Below are 24,868 nucleotides of genomic sequence, written 5' to 3' on the forward strand. Positions count from 1 at the left end.
TCCTGGTGTAGATACTGTAGTGGATAGGTTGCAGCAGATTTGGACTCATGTGGTGGACAATTTGACATTGTTCCAGGAGAAGGCTCAACGTTTCGCTAACCGCCGGCGTTGTGTGGGTCCCCGACTTCGTGTTGGGGATTTGGTTTGGTTGTCGTCTCGTTATGTTCCTATGAAGGTTTCCTCTCCTAAGTTTAAGCCTCGTTTCATTGGTCCGTATAAGATTTCTGAGGTTATCAATCCTGTGTCATTTCGTTTGGCCCTTCCTGCTTCTTTTGCCATCCATAATGTGTTCCATAGGTCGTTGATGCGGAGATACGTGGCGCCTGTGGTTCCATCCGTTGATCCTCCTGCCCCGGTGTTGGTTGAGGGGGAGTTGGAGTATGTGGTGGAGAAGATTTTGGATTTTCGTATTTTGAGACAGAAACTCCAGTACCTGGTCAAGTGGAAGGGTTATGGTCAGGAAGGTAATTCCTGGGTTTTTGCCTCTGATGTTCATGCTGCCGATCTGGTTCGTGCCTTTCATTTGGCTCGTCCTGGTCGGCCTGGGGGCTCTGGTGAGGGTTCGGTGACCCCTCCTCAAGGGGGGGGTACTGTTGTGAATTCTGTTGTCGGGCTCCCTCCTGTGGTCATGAATGGTACTTCGGCTGGTTCTGTCCATGGACTTTCTCTGGTGGCTGTGGGTGTTTCTGAGTTTCCTTCCTCAGGTGACAAGGTTAATTCGTTAGCTGGCTGCTCTATTTAACTCCACTTAGATCTTTGCTCCATGCCACCTGTCAATGTTCCAGTATTGGTCTAGTTCACTCCTGGATCGTTCTTGTGACCTCTCTTCCCAGCAGAAGCTAAGTGACTGCTTGTTTTTCTCTGGTTTGCTATTTTTCTGTCCAGCTTGCTATTTTTGATTGTTTTCTTGCTTGCTGGAAGCTCTGGGACGCAGAGGGAGCGCCTCCGCACCGTGAGTCGGTGCGGAGGGTCTTTTGCGCCCTCTGCGTGGTCTTTTTGTAGGTTTTTGTGCTGACCGCAAAGCTACCTTTCCTATCCTCAGTCTGTTCAGTAAGTTGGGCCTCACTTTGCTTAATCTATTTCATCTCTGTGTTTGTATTTTCTTCTTTACTCACAGTCATTATATGTGGGGGGCTGCCTTTTCCTTTGGGGAATTTCTCTGAGGCAAGGTAGGCTTTATTTTTCTATCTTTAGGGCTAGCTAGTTTCTTAGGCTGTGCCGAGTTGCATAGGGAGCGTTAGGAGCAATCCACGGCTATATCTAGTGTGGTTGATAGGATTAGGGATTGCGGTCAGCAGAGTTCCCACATCCCAGAGCTCGTCCTATATTATCAGTAACTATCAGGTCATTCCGTGTGCTCTTAACCACCAGGTCCATTATTGTCCTGACCACCAGGTCATAACAAGCGTGCGCCTGCACGTCAATAGGAAACCGCCACAGTGCCGGTAGGGGGCCGGTGAGCAGATGAGACGGGGCCCGATGCGGGCCCCCTCTCTCTGCCCACCGGGTCCGGGGGCACATAAATGATAGGGGCACGTGTAGTAATACCCTGATGGCGGCGGCCGGCGGGTAATCTGTGCAGTAGCCCAGGGTCCCCCCACACCACTGGGCCCTGGGCTACCGCCCAGATTGACCCTCTTATAATCCGCCCCTGACAATGACAAGAGACGGCGGTATGTTATGGTCTGGTGATTAAGGAGCGACATGAGCCTAGCTCTGAGCAGGTGGGAACTATACTGACCGCAGTCCCTAAGCTCAACACAACACTAGAAATAGCCGTGGAATGCTCTTAACACTCCCTAGGCATCCCGTCACAGCCTAAGAGCGAACTACCCCTAAAGATAGAAGCAGGAAAACTATCTTGCCTCAGAGAAAATCACCAAAGGATAGATAGCCCCCCACATGTAATGACTGTGAGAGGTGAAGGAAATGACATACGTAGTATGAAACAAGATTTAGCACAGGAGGCCACTTCTAGCTAGATAGGAATAGTACAGGAAAGAGCACTGTGCGGTCAGTAATAAAACCTAGAAAATGTCCACCGCAGAGAAATGCAAAAAACTCCACACCTTACTAAAGGTGTGGAGGGCAAACTCTGCTGCCCAGAGCTTCCAGCTTAGCTGAATAGATCCATACTGATAAGCTGGACAAATGAGCAAAAACAAAGACAGTACTGAACAACAAAAGTCCACAATAAGTGAACTGCAAAGGACAAGCAAGAACTTAGCTTTGCAGAACTGGTCAGAGTGTCAGGAAAATCCAAAGAGCAATGACTCCAGGCTGGAACAATTGACAACTGGCATTGAATGAGGGCTAAGGCCAGACTAATATAGCCGAGCCTGAAAGACGATCAGAGAAAACAGCTGCAGAAGCTAAATCCAAACAAATATCCAAAAGCATATCTATGCTAGTACTAGGGTTCCTTCACCATGAAGAGAGATCCCAAATAGCGTACGGGGGGGTGTGCATAAACACTAGACCCAAATACCAGGTATAAAGAATACCTTAACACACCACTCACAAAGAGAAGGTAAAGGGATAACAACATTTTTATTAAGTTACAAATCATACAAATATTATAGTTAAAAACACACAAATATCCGAGGAAAGGTGTTTACTCAAGCCAAATGCACAGACAGGACAGAGGAAAAGTATTCAGGTTCTAGAGTCATGTGTTAAGTGTATACCTGTTGGTAAATACAACAGGTACAGTCACTGGGGCCTCAGTGACGGAGGACGGGCAGACGATATGGGTATGTGTTCAGTGACCATCTGACCTATGTATTGCATGGATCTTTTGCACTATGCACGCTGCACTTGTTGGGCCATTTATAGTTGGCTGTACCTGTTGTATTTACCAACAGGTATACACTTAACACATGACTCTAGAACCTGAATACTTTTCCTCTGTCCTGTCTGTGCATTTGGCTTGAGTAAACACCTTTCCTCGGATATTTGTGTGTTTTTAACTATAATATTTGTATGATTTGTAACTTAATAAAAATTTTGTTATCCCTTTACCTTCTCTTTGTGAGTGGTGTGTTAAGGTATTCTTTATACCTGGTATTTGGGTCTAGAAGCTAAATCCAAGGAGCAGCCATACCACTCAAAACCACAGGAGGGAGCCCAAGAGCAGAACTCACAAAAATACTACTTACAACCACCGGAGGGAGCCCAAGAGCGGAATTCACAACAGTACCCCCCCTTGAGGAGGGGTCATCGAACCCTCACCAGAGCCCCAGGCCGATCAGGACGAGCCAAATGAAAAGCACGAACCAAATCGGCGGCATGAACATCGGAGGCAACAACCCAAGAATTATCCTCCTGGCCATAACCCTTCCACTTGACAAGATACTGAAGCTTCCGCCTTGAAAAACGAGAATCCAAAATTTTCTCAACCACATATTCCAACTCCCCCTCAACCAACACCGGGGCAGGAGGACCAACAGATGGAACAACGGGCACCACATATCTCCGCAACAAAGATCTATGGAAAACATTGTGGATGGCAAAAGAGGCTGGAAGGGCCAAACGAAAAGACACAGGATTGATAATCTCAGAAATCTTATAAGGACCAATAAACCGAGGCTTGAACTTAGGGGAAGAAACCTTCATAGGGACATGACGAGAGGACAACCAGACCAAATCCCCCACACGAAGCCGAGGACCAACACACCGACGGCGGTTAGCAAAACGCTGAGCCCTTTCCTGGGACAACGTCAAATTGTCCACCACATGAGCCCAAATCCGCCGCAACCTGTCCACCACAGAATCCACCCCAGGACAATCAGAAGGCTCAACCTGCCCTGAAGAAAAACGAGGATGGAAACCAAAATGACAAAAGAAAGGCGAAACCAAAATAGCCGAACTGGCCCGATTATTAAGGGCAAACTCGGCCAACGGCAAAAAAGTCACCCAATCATCCTGTTCAGCAGACACAAAGCATCTCAAATAGGTTTCCAAGGTTTGATTAGTTCGCTCAGTTTGGCCATTTGTCTGAGGATGGAACGCTGAAGAAAAAGACAAATCAATACCCATCCTAGCACAAAAGGCCCGCCAAAACCTGGAAACAAACTGGGAACCTCTATCAGACACAATATTCTCTGGAATGCCATGCAAACGAACCACATGTTGAAAAAACAATGGAACCAAATCAGAGGAGGAAGGCAATTTAGGCAAAGGTACCAAATGGACTATTTTAGAGAACCGGTCACAAACCACCCAGATAACAGACATCCTCTGGGACACAGGAAGATCCGAAATAAAATCCATGGAAATATGCGTCCAAGGCCTCTCCGGAATGGGCAAAGGCAAAAGCAACCCACTAGCCCGGGAACAGCAAGGCTTAGCCCGGGCACAGGTCCCACAGGACTGCACAAAAGAACGCACATCCCGCGACAAGGAAGGCCACCAAAAGGACCTAGCAACCAAATCTCTGGTACCAAAAATCCCAGGATGACCGGCCAACACAGAACAATGGACCTCAGAAATTACCTTACTTGTCCATCTATCAGGAACAAACAGCTTCCCTACAGGACAGCGGTCAGGCTTATCAGCCTGAAATTCCTGAAGCGCCCGCCGCAAATCAGGGGAGATGGCAGATAGAATCACCCCTTCCCTAAGAATGCCACCCGGCTCAAGGACTCCAGGGGAATCAGGCAAAAACTCCTAGAGAGGGTATCCGCCTTAACATTCTTAGATCCCGGAAGATATGAGACCACAAAATCAAAACGGGAGAAAAACAGGGACCACCGAGCCTGTCTAGGGTTCAGCCGCTTGGCCGACTCAAGGTAAATCAGATTCTTATGATCGGTCAAGACCACAATGCGGTGCTTGGCTCCCTCAAGCCAATGTCGCCACTCCTCAAATGCCCACTTCATAGCCAACAACTCCCGATTGCCGACATCATAATTGCGTTCCGCAGGCGAAAATTTTCGGGAAAAGAAGGCACATGGCTTCATCAAGGAACCATCAGAATTCCTCTATGACAAAACGGCCCCTGCCCCAATCTCAAAAGCATCAACCTCAACCTGAAAAGGAAGAGAAACATCCGGCTGATGCAAGACAGGGGCAGAAGTAAATCGGCGTTTAAGTTCCCGAAAGGCCTCAACAGCCTCAGAGGACCAATTTGTAACATCAGCGCCTTTCTTCGTCAAATCGGTCAGGGGTTTAACCACACTAGAGAAGTTGGCAATGAAACGGCGATAGAAATTAGCAAAGCCCAAAAATTTCTGAAGGCTCTTCACAGATGTGGGTTGAATCCAGTCATGAATGGCTTGGACCTTAACAGGATCCATTTCTATAGACGAAGGAGAAAAAATAAACCCCAAAAAAGAGACCTTCTGAACTCCAAATAGGCACTTAGACCCCTTCACAAATAGAGCATTATCACGAAGGATCTGGAATACCATCCTGACCTGCTTCACATAAGACTCCCAATCATTGAAAAAAATCAAAATATCATCCAAATACACAATCAAGAATTTGTCAAGATAATTGCGAAAAATATCATGCATAAAGGACTGAAATACAGAAGGAGCATTAGAAAGCCCAAAAGGCATCACCAGGTATTCAAAATGGCCTTCGGCGTATTAAATGCAGTTTTCCATTCGTCACCCTGTTTAATACGAACAAGATTATATGCCCCTCGAAGGTCAATCTTGGTAAACCAACTAGCCCCCTTAATCCTAGCAAACAAATCAGAGAGCAAAGGTAAAGGGTATTGGAATTTGACCGTGATCTTATTAAGAAGGCGATAATCAATACAGGGTCTTAAGGAGCCATCCTTCTTGGCAACAAAAAAAAATCCCGCTCCCAATGGTGACGAAGACGGCCGAATATGCCCCATCTCTAAAGACTCCTTAACATAGCTCCGCATGGCGGCATGCTCTGGCACAGACAGATTGAAAAGTCGGCCCTTAGGGAACTTACAGCCAGGAATCAAGTCCATAGCACAATCACAGTCCCTATGTGGAGGAAGGGAACTGGACTTGGGCTCATCAAATACATCCTGGAAATCTGACAAAAATTCAGGAACATCAGAAGAGGGGGAAGAGGAAATTGACATTAAAGGAACGTCACTATGTACCCCTTGACACCCCCAACTAGTCACAGACATTGATTTCCAATCCAGCACTGGATTGTGTACTTGTAACCATGGAAAACCCAGTACAACAACATCATGTAAATTATGCAACACCAGAAAACGGCAATCTTCCTGATGTGCAGGAGTCATGCACATAGTCAGCTGAGTCCAATACTGAGGTTTATTCTTGGCCAATGGTGTAGCATCAATACCCCTCAAGGGTATGGGACTCTGCAAAGGCTGCAAAGAAAAACCACAGCGCCTAGCGAATTCTAAGTCCATTAAGTTTAGAGCAGCGCCTGAATCCACAAATGCCATGACAGAAAAAGATGACAATGAGCAAATCAGGGTCACAGACAGGAGAAACTTAGGCTGCACAGTACTAATGGTAACAGATCTAGCGACCCTCTTAATACTCTTAGGGCAATCAAAAATAGCATGAGCAGAATCACCACAGTAAAAACACAGCCCATTCTGACGTCTGTATCCCCTCTGTTCCGCTCTAGTCAAAATCCTATCACATTGCATGGACTCAGGACTCTGCTCAGAGGACACTGCCATATAGTGCACCACTTTGCGTTTGCGCAGGCGCCGATCAATCTGAATGGCAAGAGACATAGATTCGCTCAAACCAACAGGTGTGGGAAACCCCACCATAACATCTTTAAGGGCTTCAGAAAGACCCTTTCTGAAAATGGCTGCCAGAGCGTCCTCATTCCATCTAGTGAGCACAGACCATTTTCTAAATTTCTGGCAGCATAATTCTGCCGCTTCCTGACGATGACACAGGGCCAACAGTGTTTTCTCAGCATGCTCTACAGAGTTAGGTTCGTCATACAATAATCCGAGCGATTGAAAAAATGCATCTACATTAAGCAATGCCGGATTCCCTGACTCAAGAGAGAATGCCCAATCCTGAGGATCGCCACGCAGCAGAGAAATAACTATCTTTACTTGCTGAATGGGATCACCAGAGGAATGGGGTTTCAGAGCAAAAAACAATTTGCAGTTATTTTTAAAGTTCAAAAACTTAGATCTATCCCCGTAAAACAAATCCGGAGTAGGAATTCTAGGCTCTAAGGCCGAAGTCTGAGCAACATAATCTTGAATACTCTGTACTCTTGCAGCAAGCTGATCCACACGAGAAAATAACCCCTGAACATCCATGCCTGCATCCAAATCCAGAATCACCCAGACATTAAGAGGAAGAAAAAAAACAACCAAAGAAAAAAAATGGCTCAGAACTCCTTTTCTTTTCCTTCTTTTGAGATGCATTCAGCTCATTTTTGGCCAGTTGTACTGTTATGGTCTGGTGATTAAGGAGCGACATGAGCCTAGCTCTGAGCAGGTGGGAACTATACTGACCGCAGTCCCTAAGCTCAACACAACACTAGAAATAGCCGTGGAATGCTCCTAACACTCCCTAGGCATCTCGTCACAGCCTAAGAGCTAACTACCCCTAAAGATAGAAGCAGAAAAACTATCTTGCCTCAGAGAATATCCCCAAAGGATAGATAGCCCCCCACATGTAATGACTGTGAGAGGAGAAGGAAATGACATACGTAGTATGAAACAAGATTTAGCACAGGAGGCCACTTCTAGCTAGATAGGAATAGTACAGGAAAGAGCACTGTGCGGTCAGTAATAAAACCTAGAAAAAGTCCACCGCAGAGAAATGCAAAAAACTCCACACCTAACTAAAGGTGTGGAGGGCAAACTCTGCTGCCCAGAGCTTCCAGCTTAGCTGAATAGATCCATACTGATAAGCTGGACAAATGAGCAAAAACAAAGACAGTACTGAACAACAAAAGTCCACAATAAGTGAACTGCAAAGGACAAGCAAGGACTTAGCTTTGCAGAACTGGTCAGAGTGTCAGGAAAATCCAAAGAGCAATGACTCCAGGCTTGAACAATTGACAACTGGCATTGAATGAGGGCTAAGGCCAGACTAATATAGCCGAGCCCGAAAGACGATCAGAGAAAACAGCTGCAGAAGCTAAATCCAAGGAGCAGCCATACCACTCAAAACCAAAGGAGGGAGCCCAAGAGCAGAACTCACAAAAATACTACTTACAACCACCGGAGGGAGCCCAAGAGCGGAATTTACAAAAGCGGTAGTAGTGATGGTACTAAAGATGTAATGTATTTTTTGAGGAGCGATCAATGAAATACATTATGGAGTGTAAACGTAGGTGGTAGAGCAAGGCGGAATGCTACAGGATTGACTATGGCTACGATCTTATAAGGACCGATAAACCTGGGACCCAGTTTCCAAGATGGAACCTTCTGCTTAATGTTCCTAAAGAACAACCACACCAAGTCACCAACACATAGGTCCGGACCCACCAAATGTCTCTGACCAGCCACACTCTTATGTTTGGATCTCATGCTCCTCAAATTATTAATAACCCCGCTGCCATATGGACGTAATAGAAGATGAAAACTGTTCCTCTTCAGGTATTCCGGAAGGACGGTCTTTATTAAATGAACTGAACTGAGGATGGCACACATATGTCCCAAAAAGGGGGACTTACCTGTTGATTCCTGACAACTATTATTTACAGCAAATTTGGCTAACAGTAAGTAACCCAATCCTCCTGATTTTCAGATGCAAAACACCTGAGATACGTCTCCAGATTCTGGTTAACCCACTCAGTCTGACCATTAGACTGCAGGTGAAACGCAGAGGAAAATGACAGATGGATCCCCATATGGGTGCAAAATGCCCTCCAAAACTTGGAAACAAACTGTACCCACCGGTCAGAAACAAAATGGGTTGGGATCCCATGTAATTTAAGTATTTTCCCAGCCAAAATTTTCACCAAGGACTTTGGTGTTCGGTAAAGCTGGCAAAGTGATACAATGAGACATTTTACTGAATTTATCTACCACCACCATAATTACAGTATTCCCTGTTGACAAGGATCTGTGATAAAATCGACGAACAAGTGAGTCCAAGGTCTACTGGGAATATCCAATGAATGGAGTGCACCCGATGGACAAGTATGAGAGATCTTGGAATGCGCACAGACACTGCAGGCGGTTACATACTCCCGGACATCCTGACGAGCACCTGGCCACCAAAAACGGCTTATTCACACTTATTTCCTACCCCCAGGAAAACAACAACTAATGTTTTTGTTCCTCAGCCTATATGTGACAAAAAAGTTAAAACTGGTAAAGAACAATACCCATCTTGACTTTCGAGGGGTTAGATGTTTCACTGATTCCAAATATACCAGATTCTTATGATCTGTGATTACCATAACCAGATGAACCGCTTCCTCGAAAACATGATGTCACTCTTCAAAAGCCCATTTAGTTGCTAAGAGTTCCCTGTTACCACTGTCATAATTTTTCTCAGCAGGAGACAGTTTCTTAGAAAATTAAGCACATGGTTGCCATTTACCAGGAGATGCACCCTGTGACAATACAGCTCCCACTCCCACCTCAGATGCATAAACTTCAACGATAAAAGGCTGGAAGATGTCAGGCTGTATAAGGATTGTCGCAGATGAAAAACACCTCTTTAATGTATCAAATGCCTACCTGGCGGGACTGGACCACTTGGAAAAGTCCGTCCTCTTCCTTGTCATATCCGTAAGAGGTTTGGCTACTACCGAAACGTTCTTTATGAACTTACGGTAGTAGTTGGCGAAACCTAAAATCCTTTGTAACGCTTTCAAATACTCAGGATGATCCCAATCAAATATTATTATTATTATTATTTATTTATATAGCACCATTAATTCCATGGTGCTGTACATGAGAAAGGGTTACATCAAAATACAAATATCACTTACAGTATACAAAACTAACAATGACAGACTGGTACAGAGGGAAGAGGACCTTGCCCTTGCGGCCTTACATTCTACAGGATTATGGGGAAGGAGACAGTAGGTCAAGGGTTGCAGTAGCTCCAATAGTGTTGAGGTGGCCATGTGGTCTTTACAGGCTGTAAGCTTCCTTGAAGAGGTGGGTTTTCAGGTTTCTTTTGAAGGATCCATAAGTAGTGGATAACCGGATGTGTTGGGGCACTGAATTCCAGAGAATGGGTGATATTCGGGAGAAGTCTTGGAGGTGATTGAGTGAGGAGCGAATAAGCGTGGAGGAAGGGAGGAGGTCTTGGGAGGACCGGAGATTACGTGAGGGAAGATATTGAGAGATTAGTGTGGAAATATACGGAGGAGAAAGGTTATGGATGGCTTTGTAAGTCAGTGTTAGTAATTTAAACTGGATACGCTGGGAATTTGGGAGCCAGTGAAGGGATTTGCAAAGAGGTGAAGCAGGAGTGTAGCGAGGAGAGAGATTAATTAGTCGGGCAGCAGAGTTAAGGATGGACTGGAGGGTGCGAGAGTGTTAGAAGGTAGGCCACAGAGGAGTATGTTGCAGTAGTCGAGGCGGGAGATGATTAGGGCATGCACGAGCATTTTGGTAGAGTGTGGGTTGAGGAAAGGACAGATTCTGGAAATATTTTTGAGCTGGAGGCGACAGGAGGTGGCGAGAGCTTGGATGTGCGGTTTGAAGGACAGGGCAGGGTCAAGGGTTACTCCGAGGCAGCGGATTTTGGGGACAGGGGAAAGTGTGATTTCATTTATTTTGATAGATAGATCAGGTAGGGAAGATATGCGTGATGGAGGAAAGATAATGAGTTCAGATTTGTCCACATTGAGCTTGAGGAAGCGAGAGGAGAAGAAGGAGGATATGGCCGATAGACACTCTGGGATTCTGGAGAGCAAAGGCTACGTTCACATTAGCGTTTCCCGACGCAGCGTCGGGAAACGCAGCGGCGACGCATACGTCATGCGCCCCTATATTTAACATGGGGGATGCATGGACATGCGTTGTGCTGCGTTGTGCGACGCATGCGTTTTTTTTGCCGCAAGCGTCGGGCAAAGAAAGCGCAACAAGTTGCATTTTTTTTGCGTCGAAATTTCGGCAAAAAACGACGCATGCGTCGCAAAACGCAGCGTTTTTGCATGCGTTTTGGTGCGTTTTTATTTGCGTTGTGCATTGCGTCGCCGACGCAGAGGCGCACAACGCAAATGTGAACGTAGCCAAAGAGGTGACATCTGGGCCAGAGAGGTAGATCTGAGTGTCATCAGCATATAGATGGTACTGGAAGCCATAGGACCTTATGAGTTGTCCCAGGCCGAGTGTATAGATTGAGAAGAGTAAGGGTCCTAGGACAGAGCCTTGGGGGACTCCAACAGAGAGGGGACGAGATGAAGAGGTAGTACGGGAGTAGGAAACGTTAAATGTGCGGTTTGGAAGGTATGAGGAGATCCAAGATAGGGCAACGTCTTTGACACCAAAAGAAGAGAGGATCTGTAGTAGGAGGCAGTGGTCAACAGTGTCGAAGGCAGAGGACAGGTCTAGGAGGAGGAGTATAGAGAATTGTCTGTTAGCTTTGACTGTAAGTAAGTCGTTAGTAATTTTGGTCAGGGCAGTCTCAGTGGAATGGTGGGGACGGAAGCCAGATTGTAGGTTGTCAAAGAGAGAGTTAGATGCAAAGTGAGAGGAAAGTTCAGCACGGACATGCTGCTCAAGGAGTTTGTAAGCAAATGGGAGCAAAGATATGGGGCGATAGCTGGACATAGCGCTTGGGTCAAAGGATGGCTTTTTGAGGATAGGTGTGATTGTGGCATGTTTGAAGGCAGAAGGGAAGGTACCAGAAGTCAGTGAAAGGTTGAAGAGATGGGTTAAGGATGGGATTAGTGTGGTGGTGAGGTTGGGGAGGAGGTGGGATGGGATGGGGTCAAGTGCACAAGTGGTGAGGTGTGATTTGGGAGAAGATGAGCAAGCTCCCCTTCAGAGATTTTGGAGAGTGAAGTTATGGGGTTTGGGCATTGGTCTGGCATACAAAGGGGTTGTGGTGGTTAGACAACAAAGATTTGCCTTGTTTGGTCTATCTTATTTTTGAAGTGAGTGGCAAAGTCCTCAGCAACGATTTGGGAACTCGGAGGGGGCAGTGGTAGGCGGAGGAGGGAGTTAAAAGTGTTGAACAAATACCACCCAGACTTTCTCCAGATCCATGCGAAAACCGGTGGAAGACAACACATATCCAAGGAAAGGGATCTGCTCAACCGAAAAAATACACATACACATAATTTATTGTCTCTGAGTATATGTAAGACCTGCTTGACATGTACCTGATGTGCCTCAAGGTCAGGTGAATAAATTAATATGTCATCCAGATAGGTAACCACAAATCTGCCTTCCAGGTGACTAAAGATGTAATTTATAACGTGTTGAAAGACGGCGGGTGCATTCTTCAACCCAAAAGGCATCACAAGGTTCTCATAGTGTCCCTCAGGCATATTGAACGCTGTTTTCCACTCATCCCCCTCCTTAATGTGAATGAGATTATATGCCCCCCCTGAGGTCCATTTTTGAGAACCATTTTGCTCGTAAAATCTGATTAAAAAGGTCCGGGATGAGAGGGAACAGATAAGGATCATGGACAGTGATCGTATTGAGTTCACGTAAATCCAACCAGGGCCATAACCCCCAATCTCTGACTTTGAACCAGTTACAGAAGAAGAAGTAATCAGGCTCCTTGCATCTTCTCGCCCGACCACTTGTACCAGTAACCCCATTCCGTCACATCTCCTCCAGTCCCTTTCCCCGGCTGTGACCTCTCACCTAACAAAAATATTCAACCTTTCTCTCTCTTCTGGTATTTTTCCCTCCTCATTTAAGCATACCATCATACACCCATTACTTTAAAAAACTATCCCTCAACCAAAGCTGTGCCGCTAATTATAGACCTGTCTCTAATCTTCCCTTCATCTCTAAACTCCTTGAACGCCTGGTCCACTCCCGTCTTATCCGCTATCTCTCAGATAACTCTCTTCTCGAACCTCTTCAATCTGGTTTCCGCTCTTAACACTCTACTGAGACTGCCCTCACTAAAGTCTCTAATGATCTACTAACAGCTAAATCTAATGGTCATTACTCCATGTTAATTCTCTTGGATCTCTCCGCAGCATTCGATACTGTGGATCATCAGCTCCTCCTCACTATGCTCCGCTCCTTCGGCCTCAAGGACACCATTCTCTCCTGGTTCTCCTCCTATCTCTCTGACCACTCCTTCACTGTATCTTTTGCTGGTTCCACCTCCTCTCACCTTTCCCTTACTGTTGGGGTTCCTCAAGAATCAGTCCTAGGCCCCCTCCTCTTCTCTTTATATACTGCCCCTATTGGACAAACAATCAGTAGATTTGGTTTCCAGTACCATCTCTACCATCTGATGACACCCAATTATACAGTTCTTCTCCTGATATCACGCCTGCCTTTTTAGAAAACACCAGTGATTGTCTTACCACTGTCTCTAACATCATGTTCTCCCTCTATCTGAAACTGAACCTGGCAAAAACGGAACTCCTCGTGTTCTCTCCCTCTGCTAACCTACCTTTGCCTGACATTGCCATCTCCATGTGTGGTTCCACCATTACCCCCAAGCAACATGCCCTCTGCCTTGAGGGTCATCCTTGATTCTGAGCTTTCCTTCACCCCCACATCCGATCATTGGCTCGCTCTTCTTATCTGCATCTAAAAAACATTTCTAGAATTCGCCCTTTTCTTACTTTCAACACTGCAAAAACTTTTACTGTTTCACTCATTCATTCTTGTCTTGACTATTGTAACTCTCTCTTAATTGGCCTCCCTCTTACCAAACTCTCCCCGCTCCAATCTGTCCTGAATGCTGCTGCCAGGATTATATTCCTCACCAACCATTACACCGATGCCTCTACCCTGTGCCAGTCATTACACTGGTTACCCATCCACTCAAGAATCCAGTTCAAAACTATTACCCTCATCCACAAAGCACTCCATGGCTCAGCACCACCCTACATCTCCTCCTTGGTCTCACTCTACCACCCTACTCGTGCTCTCTGTTCTGCTAATAACCTGAGGTTAGCATCCTCAATAATCAGAACCTCCCACTCCCGTCTCCAAGACTTTTCACGTGCTTCGCCAATTCTTTGGAATGCACTTCCCAGGTTAATAAGATTAATCCCCATAGTTTTAAGCGTGCCCTAAAAATGCATTTGTTCAGACTGACCTACCGCCTCAACGCATTAACCTAACTTTTCTGTGTGGCCCATTCAAAAAAACAAACAAACCTTAAACCTTAATCAGGTTCCTCACATCATGTTCTCATACATTTCATGCAGTTAATAACCCTCTGTGTCTGTACTGTTACATACTTAGGCTGTTAACTGGTTCATGCAGCTTTACATGAACACCCGATCCTTACACTATGGCTGGTCCGAACAACAAAAGTAATTGTTACCATCCACCTCTCGTATCTCCATTTTTCCTATAGATTGTAAGCTTGTGAGCAGGGCCCTCACTCCTATTGGTATTTATTTTAAACTGTGATTTTTGTTATGCTGTAATGTCTATTGTCTGTAAAAATCCCCTCTATAATTTGTAAAGCGCTGCGGAATATGTTGGCGCTATATAAAATTATTATTATTATTATTATTACTGAAAGTCCCTCACAGAACAGGCTACGGAGTGCGGGGTTATTCCATTAAGTATCCGTGGCCCACCTCTGAAACTAGGGCAATACTCCTCCGCCGACTGGTTTCCTTGCTGACGTTGGCGCCTTGTGGACTCAGCTAAGGAGACGCAATCGGGGTCATCATATATAAGGTCCATGTGCAAGAAAAAATCCCCCCACTGTCTGAAGCGACTGGGAGTCAGATGGGATTGAAAACGCCCATGTTTGCGGGTCCCCCTGTAGGAGCAGAATTACTGCCACCTCTTCATAATGTCCCACCACATTGTCTCTTTCTATACTATCTCCTCACATTGCTACCTCCCACTCTCACGTTCCCACCTCTCCATACTATCTTGTTTATGTTGCTTTGTGCCTTTTTTTATTTATATGTTCATCCTTCCATGTGTGACTTTTTTGAAGTCTATTTATATGTATTTGCCTTTTTTGTTTTGTTTTTAGCTAGCCACTGGGATTGCGCTTTAGAGTTTTCTAGATGTTTTTGTCTAATTTATCAATTGGGATTATTTCAAAATTTGCTACATTTTTCACAAACGTACTACAGTCCCCCCTGGAGTAATTCCTTTTGCGCTTGAAATGTTTATGCAAAAAATACTACTGTGGCAAAAAAAACAAAAACATTTATTACCATTTTGGTTAATTTGAGGAACAAAATGACAGTGAATAGCACAAGGCAAAAACAGAAAAGTGACATAAAAAATTGTTAAATGATGAATATAATGCCATTGCAGACATGTGGGAAAGTAATATATTCTACATTTGTACATAACAAATATTAACTATAAATATATTGCTGTGACTGTCTTCTTTACAGGATTATAAATCTGGAGATGGAAGTGATGCTGGCAAAATCTAATTTAGAAAATTTCAACTACACAAATGAATTGATGAACCAGAAAATATCTATGGTAAAATCCCTCAGTGCATCTGTTTTTCTGATGTTACGTCATTTAGTATTTTATTCTTATCATTATACAATAAAAGAGCCATTGTTCTGTGTTTGTGATGAGAAAGAAAACTTATACTGATAAAAGCTACAGGCTTAAGTAATACAGAATATTTTCCATTATTTCCTATTTCCCAGAATTGTAAGGCTAGGGTCACATTGCGTTAGTGCAATCCATTTAGCGCTAGCGGATTGCACTAACGCAATGTTTTTTATGGGGCCGCGTTCGGGGTCGCGGTAATGTCCCCGCTCTCGCAGATCCCCGATCTGCGAGAGCGGGGAACGGACCGCGGGCGCGCCTCGGACGCTGCAAGCAGCCAGGAATCTCCGGCGCGTCGCTAGCGCGTGCCGAACATGGCACGCGGTAGTGTAGCGCGTTCCCATTAGCGTGAATGGGCGCGTTAACGGCCGCGTTGCACGGCGTTAATTCCGCCGTGCAACGCTGTCCGTTTAACGCCGTCCCATAACGCAATGGGAACCCAGCCTTAGATGTTTGTCATTTATTTATCACTAGATGGTGGCCCGATTCTAACGCATAGGGTATTCTAGAATACGTATGTCCACGTAGTATATTGCACAGCCAACGTAGTATATTGCCCAGCCACGTAGTATATTGCACAGCCCATGTAGTATATTGCCCAGCCACATAGTATATTGCCCAGTAATGTAGTATATTGCCCAGTGACGTAATATATTGGCCAGCCACGTAGTATATTGCCCAGTGACGTAGTATATTGCCCAGTGACGTAATATATTGGCCAGCCACGTAGTATATTGCCCAGCCACGTAGTATATTGCCCAGTTACATAGTATATTGCCTAGTGACGTAGTATATTGCACAGCCACGTAGTATATTGCCCAGCCACATAGTATATTGACCAGTTACGTAGTATATTGCCAAGCTACGTAGTATATTGCACAGCCCACATAGTATATTGCCCAGCGACATAATATATTGGCCAGCCACGTAGTATATTGCCTAGTGACGTAGTATATTGCCCAGTCACGTAGTATATTGCCCAGCCACGTAGTATATTGCCCAACCATGTAGTATATTGCCCAGCCACGTAGTATATTGCCCAGTTACGTAGTATGTTGCCTAGTGATGTAGTATATTGCGCAGCCACGTAGTATATTGCCCAGCCACATAGTATATTGCCCAGTTACGTAGTATATTGCGCAGCCACGTAGTATATTGCCCAGTGATGTAGTATACAGCACAGAGCCACGTAGTATATTGCACAGCAAAGTAGTATACAGCACAGAGCCATGTAGTATATTGGCCAGTCACGTAGTATATTGCCCAGCTATGTAGTATATTGCCCAGCCACGTAGTATATTGCCTAGTTACGTAATATATTGCGTAGCCACGCAGTATATTGCCCAGTGATGTCCAGCACAGAGCCACGTAGTATATTGCACAGCGAAGTAGTATACAGCACAGAGCCCCATAGTATATTGCACAGCGAAGTAGTATACAGCAAAGAGCCACGTAGTATATTGCACAGCGAAGTAGTATACAGCACAGAGCCACGTAGTATATTGCACAGCGAAGTAGTATACAGCAAAGAGCCACGTAGTATATTGGCCAGTCATGTAGTATATTGCGCAGCCACGTAGTATATTGCCCAGTTATGTAGTATATTGCCCAGCCATGTAGTATATTGCCCAGTTACGTAGTATATTGCGCAGCCACGTAGTATATTGCCCAGTGATGTAGTATACAGCACAGAGCCACGTAGTATATTGCACAGCGAAGTAGTATACAGCACCGAGCCACGTAGTATATTGGCCAGTCACGTAGTATATTGCCCAGCTACATAGTATATTGGCCAGCCAGGTTTGTCACAGGTGAAAAAATAAAAAATAAACATATACTCACCTTTCCGAGGGCCCCTTGTAGACCACGGCAGGTTCCAGTCCCAGGGTTGGTATTAGCGCAGGACCTGTGATGACGTCGCGGTCACATGACCTTGACGTCATGGCAGGTCTTTGTAGAGCAGGCGCGCAGGGCCTGTGATGACGTCGCGGTCACATGACCGTGACGTCATGGCAGGTCCTTGGCGCGCAGGGCCTGTGATGACGTCGCGGTCACATGACCGTGACATCATGCCAGGTCCTTCTGCCACCGGAACCTGCAACGGAAGATGGCGGCCGGCGCGAGCTGCAACGGAGGGTGAGTATAGCAGGTGTTTTTTATTTTTTATTATTTTTAACATTACATTTTTTACTATTGATGCCGCATAGGCAGCGTCAATAGTAAAAAGTTGGGGACACAAAGGGTTAATAGCGGCGGTAACAGAGTGCGTTACCCGCGGCATAACGCGGTCTGTTACCGCCGGCATTAACCCTGTGTTAGCGGTGACCGGAGGGGAGTATGCGGACGACAGGCACTGACTGTGGGGAGTAAGGAGCAGCCATTTTCTTCCGGACTGTGCCCGTCGCTGATTGGTCGCGGCAGCCATGACAGGCAGCTGGTGAGACTGAGAATCAGAGAATGAATAACCGTGACAGAAGGACAGACAGACGGAAGTGACCCTTAGACAATTATATAGTAGATGTTTATAGTGACACATCCGCCATATTAGGATTAAGATTGTTTGTCATATTTTAAAGGGTAATGATGAGGTGAATCGGGAATTGAAGACAGCCAGAGAAAATCTTGTATACTTTCGGAATCGTGTGAAAATCCTTGAGGCAGAAAAGAAGCAAGCTGTTGAGGAGCTCAGAAAATTACAAGAGGTAATAAGGGGACATCAAGACCAGGATTTCAAAGAGGACCTGTTGCCAGATTTTAAAATATAAAATTTATATATTAGCTAAAGGGGTGGTCCATTTTTTCCTAAGCAGGAGCAAAGTACCTTGTCCTCCAGGCTTCCTGCTTTCCAGGAGGTCATGTGCTCCATAAAGCGGTTTTCCCATGAACAAAAGTTAATTTTAATCAACAGATCTTGGAATAATAATAATTTCCACAAATGTTCCTGTACTGAGATAATTTTATATATGTGTCCCTACTGTGTAATGTCTGTGTCTGACCGTGCAGGAACATGGTCTGATCATACCACAGCTTCTGGGAGGGGAGGAAGCAAAAGCTGATTCTTTTTGTGAGGTAAAACATTTACTTGCCTGTTTTTATACAATAATTTACCTAAAAGAAAGACTCAGCTGTGATCCCGTGCTGTCCTGTCTGTGTATACTCTTTTGCTTCCTCCCCTGCCCAGGAGCTGTGGTATGATCAGAACATGATCCTGTACGGTCAGACACAGACACTACACAGTACACAGCAGGGACACATTTATAAGATTATCTCAGCACAGGGACATTTTATTTAAACACATCCAACTGTGGAAATTATTATTATTCCAAAATCTGTTGATTAAAATTAACTTTTGTTCATTGGAAAACTGCTTTACGGTTTATTTAAACACATCCAATTGTGGAACCTATAATTATTTCAAGATCTGTTGATTAAAACGAACTTTTGTTCATGGGAAAAAAAACCCCATTAAATTTGACATTTCAGACTTGCCTCATGGTTGCGATGCTGCTTTGAACTGTTTGCTTTCCTCAGTATTCCTGTAACAACAGAGGCTGAGGCACTGAAACTGGCTGGATATAACAAACAATTTGCAAGCATATTCTCATGCACATAGATTAGGTGGCAGGAAACTTAAGCAAAGAGTAGTAAACTATAAATGAAAAATCCATTTGTTCTGGAGGTTGGAGATGATTTTTAATAAATGGTAAACTGCAAAGTTACTTGTTTATACAAGCAGCTTTACAATTTCAAAATTCGAGACAACCCTTTTAAATAGATTTCATAGATCTAACTTTGAAAATCCTAGTTGGAATGGCCAATCATTTTTGAATGTTTCTTATTTTAAAATGAACTTTATCTATATAGCTGAATGCATAAATTGCTAATTTCTTTTTCTTCATTAATATTATTGAGAATTTAAAACATAGATACAAAAATAAAAATACTTCAATATAGCAATATTGGAAGGCGTGCGGTATATATCAGTTAAGCATCAAATAGCATTTCGCAGTAAGGCCGGAGTCACACTAGTCTGTAATACTGACGAGTGCTATGCGATAAAAAAATCGCATAGAACTCGGACCAATGTTAATCTATGGGGCAGCTCCCATCATCCGTTTTTTTCTCGTCCGTATTACACATGCTGCGATTGTCCGTGTATCTCAACTGAGAAACGCCAATGCAAGTCTATGGGTGCGAGAAAAAATAGCACAGCACAAGGACCATCAGTGTGACTTGTGAGAAGTTCTCAGGCATTGGGCAGGTGACAGGAAAGGCTCAGCCATTATTTGCTCATTTTGCAAGTGTGTGAGAAAATCTCACCATACGGATGAGAAAAAAAAGCATCCTGGCATAGCACACGGATGAGATACGGATCACCATACGGAGAACATTTGTGCGATTCTCAGCAGACAAAATCAGACAGATTTTTTATATATTGTGTTTGGCTCCAGCCTTAGAGTATCTTAAGTCAACGATGTGACTATTAAATATCTTCAGAGTAAGTACACTAGTCTCATCAGGTCCATAAGATCTGTTTATTAGTGCATTCAGTTTATATGGTAACAGAACCTGCTTAAGAATAGCTGTAAAGCTAAGAAAAAAAAACAGCTGAACTCTGATATGCTTTAATATGCAAACATTCAATACATGAAATTGGAACTGCATTACTGCTATGGAAAATATGTTAATGAATAGATTAGCTGTAGGCATGTTGTTATGTCTAGCCAAGGGGACCTAGACCACTTCAGGAGGACCCTTTTACAGTCAAAAGAGATTTGAACTGTCATAAATACTTCATTATTTGTAGTGTGATTATAACATAAAATTTTTTTTAGCTACTTTCTTACTAAAAAGTCAGCACTTGTTAAAAAAAAATTAAAACACTATCAGCATCTCAGACATAACATTAACAGTTCACTTTTTACAGGGAAATCAGCTGGCTTTCAGCCAAACAAATGAAGCAAACCAGAGAGCAACGGACACACTCCGAACTCATCAAAACCTTCAGGATGAGCTTGCTGACCTCCAGCTTAACTTCAACAACATGAATCTGGTATGGAGGACGAGCTGTTCCAAACAGGTCATATCTTAGATTCCAAATTCTTAAGGGTGTTGCTTCCAACAGGAGAAAGAACTTCTGTCCTCCAAAGTATTAAGATTGGACGAGAAAGTTTCAGACCTGACACTAAGACTGAAAGTTGCTCAAACCGACAGAGAGCGGTTTCTGAAGGTACATATCATAACGAGATGATTAAGAAGATGACATATTTAGATTGCATATTAGTACTGACTTGAGCCAATATCAATTACTAGGAAAAGCTTGAGCTGCATCGACAATCACAGGAGCTATCTCTAGAGCTGGATTGGGCCCGGAGAGGACGGGAAGGGTTCAATGACCAGGTCAGTGACCTCCATATTGAACTAGTTGGGGCCAAAGCACAAGCAAATCGACAGGATCAAGAGAAGGTGCAAATTAAAGAAGAATTGGTGGTGTTGAAGCAAGTAAGGATTGAAAAAGTCTTATGAAAATGTATGATATGAAGTACAAAAGTGTCATAAAATCTATGGAAGTCAATCACTTTCATCCATTCACCTACTGTGTACTCTCACTGTCCTGCCTTCCAAGCAAGTCGAAAGTTGTGGACATGTATATATACACATAGGGTCAGTCATACCATTGGAGCAAACTGTGCAGCCACCCAAGATATAGCATGCCCACTTTCACCTCCAAAGCATGTGGAATTGTGTATTGGGATGAGCTATTGGACTGCAAAGAGCCCAAAGACCATTCTAGCATAGGGGCCCTCCTCAGCCACTGTATACACATACAGTTTGATCCACATGCAATTATCTGAATATTAGAGACACGCTCTATATTCTTGATGATGGTCCTATATTTTTCAGCAAATGAAATATATTCTGCAAGCTGAATCACGCTACATTTAAAGGGAATCTGTCAACAGTTTTTTGCTATCTGAGAGCAGCATAACGTAGGACCAGAGACCCTGATTCCAGCGATGCCTAACTTACTGGGCTGCTTGCTGTCATTTTGATAAAATCCTTGTTTTATCTGCTGCAGATCTACCAGTTCTCTGAATGCTGAGCCATGAATAACCCCACCCACACCACTGATTGGGTGCTTTCTGCCTATACTCAGTGTACTCAGAAAGCTGCCAATCAGTGGTGGGGGCTAATGAATATGAAAGACTATATGACTGTAGGTTTACTAGTCCTTTAATGAGAATCTCTTGCTGATAAAACAGTGATTTTATCAATGCTACACTAAGCATCTCAGTAAGTGACACATCACTGGAATCAGGGTCCCTGTCTGCACATTATGCTGCTCTCAGCTATATGGAAAAAATGTTGTGACAGATTCCCTTTAATCTTTCTACTCTGTGTAAATGATATTACACAGTACACAATAGAAACTCTTTCTAATTCACAGCTTATAAGAGAATCCATTTTTATTTTGGATGCACATATATGACCAAGGTATTGTCCAGTTATTGTGTTTAATAAGTGATGTATGATACCATCGCGGTTGTTTTTTTAACCAGGTGAATGAGAAGTTGACAGCAGAGTTGGGTCAAATACAGCAAAGTCTTCAGAAAGCATTAGAAGAGCTTCACCAGACTCAAGCAGAGCACAAGATCTCCAGCAACCTTGCATCGGCGCTTGAGGTTGAGCGCAAGCAACTCTTAGAGGAGAAGCAAACACTGATGGCTGTCATGGAAAATGATGACGATAGCCTATGTGTCCAAGAGCTCAGGTAACTGGATGCAGAATCGATCGAAACATGTTAAAAAGCAGATATATAGCCCCAAAACATGAACTAAGTATCTTGGTTAAAGGGAACCTGCCATGTAAAAAAATGCTGTTAACCTGCAGAGATGGGGTTAATCTGCAGGTTCTAAAGCTGTGTGGCTGCCGCACTGAGAATGTAGCTGCCTCCTGTACGCCTTCGGCTTTCAGTCATAAAGGCGCGGCTTCAGTCAACGCTCAGAGGGCAGCGGCTCTAGCCACACCCCGACACTGATTGACAATCCGGGGTGTGAAGTGGTCGGAAATCACAGACATGGAGGAGAAGACCCAGTGCACAATCCGGCCCCTGTGCATCGGAATCTAATTGCCAGAGAGCTTCAAATGGTGATTAATAATAATAATTATAATAATTTTTATTTATATAGCGCCAACATATTCCGCAGCACTTTACAATTAAGAGGGGACATGTACAGACAATAAATTCAGTAAAAGTTAAGACAATTTAAAAATTTAAACAGTGACATTAGGGGTGAGGTCCCTGCTCGCAAGCTTACAGTCTACAAGGAAATGGGATTAAAGATTAATAACAAAGTGGATTTCTTCACCAAAGAAATCAACATAATCAATATTACAGCACTACAGCTTTGTTTTTACTTTGCATTATAAAATCAAGCTGACTGGTTTTCTTTAACCCATTCCCAACATGACCAATTTCAATTTTTTTTTGTTTTCGTTTTTTCCTTCACTTTTTCCAAATGTAATATCTTTTTTACTATTCTGTCCATATATGGTAGCTTGTTTTTTTGCAGAACGAGTTGTGCGTGTTTTTGAATGACACCATTCATTTTACCACACTATGTATGAGGCCGGTTTCACACGTCAGTGGCTCCAGTACGTGAGGTGACAGTTTCCTCACGTACCGGAGACACTGACTCACGTAGACATATTAAAATCAATGTGTCTCTGCACATGTCAGCGTGTTTTCACGGACCGTGTGTTCGTTTGGAAAACACGGAGACATGTCAGTGTTCGTGGGAGCGCACGGATCACACGGATACATTAAAGTCAATGGGTCCGTGTAAAACACGTACCGCACACGGATGTTGTTTGTGTGCAGTCCGTGTGCCATGCAGGAGACAGCGCTACTGTAAGCGCTGTCTCCCCCGCGTGTGGTGCTGAAGCCGGAATTCATCCCTTCTTCCCAGCAGCGTTCGCTGGAAAGAAGGAATGAATAATCTTTTTTTTAAAAATTTTTTGTTTTTAAAATAAAGTTGCCAGTAATCTGCCCCCTCCCACCCCCTGTGCGCCCGCCCGCTGGCATTAAAATACTTACCCAGCTCCCTCGGCGCCTCCATCCTCTCAGCGTCGCTGCTTGTCCTGTATGAGCGGTCACGTGGTGCCGCACATTACAGTGATTAATATGCGGCTCCACCTCCCATAGGGGTGGAGCCGCATATTCATTACTGTAATAAGCGGCACCACGTGACCGCTCATACAGGAAGATCTGTGACGCTGAGAAGATGGAGACGCCGAGGGAGCTGGGTAAGTATTTTAATGCCAGCGGGCGGGCGCACAGGGGGTGGGAGGGGGCAGGTTACCGGAAACTTTATTTTAAAAACAAAAAAAAATTAAAAAGAAAGATTATTCATTCCTTCTTTCCAGCGAACGCTGCTGGGAAGAAGGGATGAATACCGGCTTCAGCACCGCACGCAGGGGACAGCGCTTAACTGTAGCGCTGTCTCCTGCACGGTCCGTGTGGTCCTCAGTCGGCACACGGCTGCCGCACGTGTGCCACACTGATGTGCTACGTAAGCACACGGACACGGATAATTCCGGTACCGATTTTTCCCGTACCGGAATTATCTGGATGTGTGGGACAGGCCTTAGAAAATAGGAGAAAATTTCTCAAGTGTGGTGAAATTGGAAAAACAAACACCACAATACTGAGATTGTTTTTTGGGAACTGTTTTTAAGGTGTACACTGTGTGATAAAAATGACCTAGCGATAGGATTCTCCTCATCAGTACAATTATGGCGATACTAAGCTTGTTCAGTTTTTTCCTTATTTTAATGATGGAAAAAAAAATCAAACTTTTTTTTATTATTTTTGATCGTGTTGCTATTTTTAAGGCCCGCAACCCTTTCATTTTTTTTGTCAATATTGCTTTGAGGGCCTATTTATTGTGGAGCGAGACATCATTTTTATTGATACTATTTTGGGATCGATACTGAAATAAAAAAAAACAGCCGGAGTGGTGCTTTCACTCATCGTTTTTTTAACAAGTACATAGAAGATTTTCTAAGGAAAAAAGTATGTAGCAAGTAGTATTCTGTGACACATGCTGTTCTAATGGGGACCTGTCACTGAAGAATCAACCTTTTGATTTCACATACTGCGCTCCAAAAGCAACAAATGTGAATATCTCTGCAATGTAGCTACATCGCACAAAATGGTATAGATGGGCAGTATCAGGGGAGCTCGCAGATTTGTACAAGTTATTT

At 44.1% G+C, this 24,868-nt stretch overlaps 1 protein-coding gene across 1 annotated transcript in view; it reads left to right on the forward strand.

The window, feature by feature from the left end:
- Window positions 1–24,868, forward strand: part of LOC138676431 (putative leucine-rich repeat-containing protein DDB_G0290503) — a 176,563-nt gene that overhangs the window by 62,526 nt on the left and 89,169 nt on the right. Inside the window, exons 6-11 of the mRNA XM_069765720.1 lie at window positions 15,430–15,523; window positions 18,178–18,303; window positions 20,529–20,654; window positions 20,727–20,831; window positions 20,915–21,103; window positions 22,162–22,373. Of these exons, the coding sequence (XP_069621821.1) occupies window positions 15,430–15,523; window positions 18,178–18,303; window positions 20,529–20,654; window positions 20,727–20,831; window positions 20,915–21,103; window positions 22,162–22,373 (852 nt within the window). The remainder of the gene's footprint in view (window positions 1–15,429; window positions 15,524–18,177; window positions 18,304–20,528; window positions 20,655–20,726; window positions 20,832–20,914; window positions 21,104–22,161; window positions 22,374–24,868) is intronic.

This window comes from Ranitomeya imitator, chromosome 4 (genome assembly GCF_032444005.1).
Source record: "Ranitomeya imitator isolate aRanImi1 chromosome 4, aRanImi1.pri, whole genome shotgun sequence".
Classification (NCBI taxonomy): Eukaryota; Metazoa; Chordata; class Amphibia; order Anura; family Dendrobatidae; genus Ranitomeya; species Ranitomeya imitator.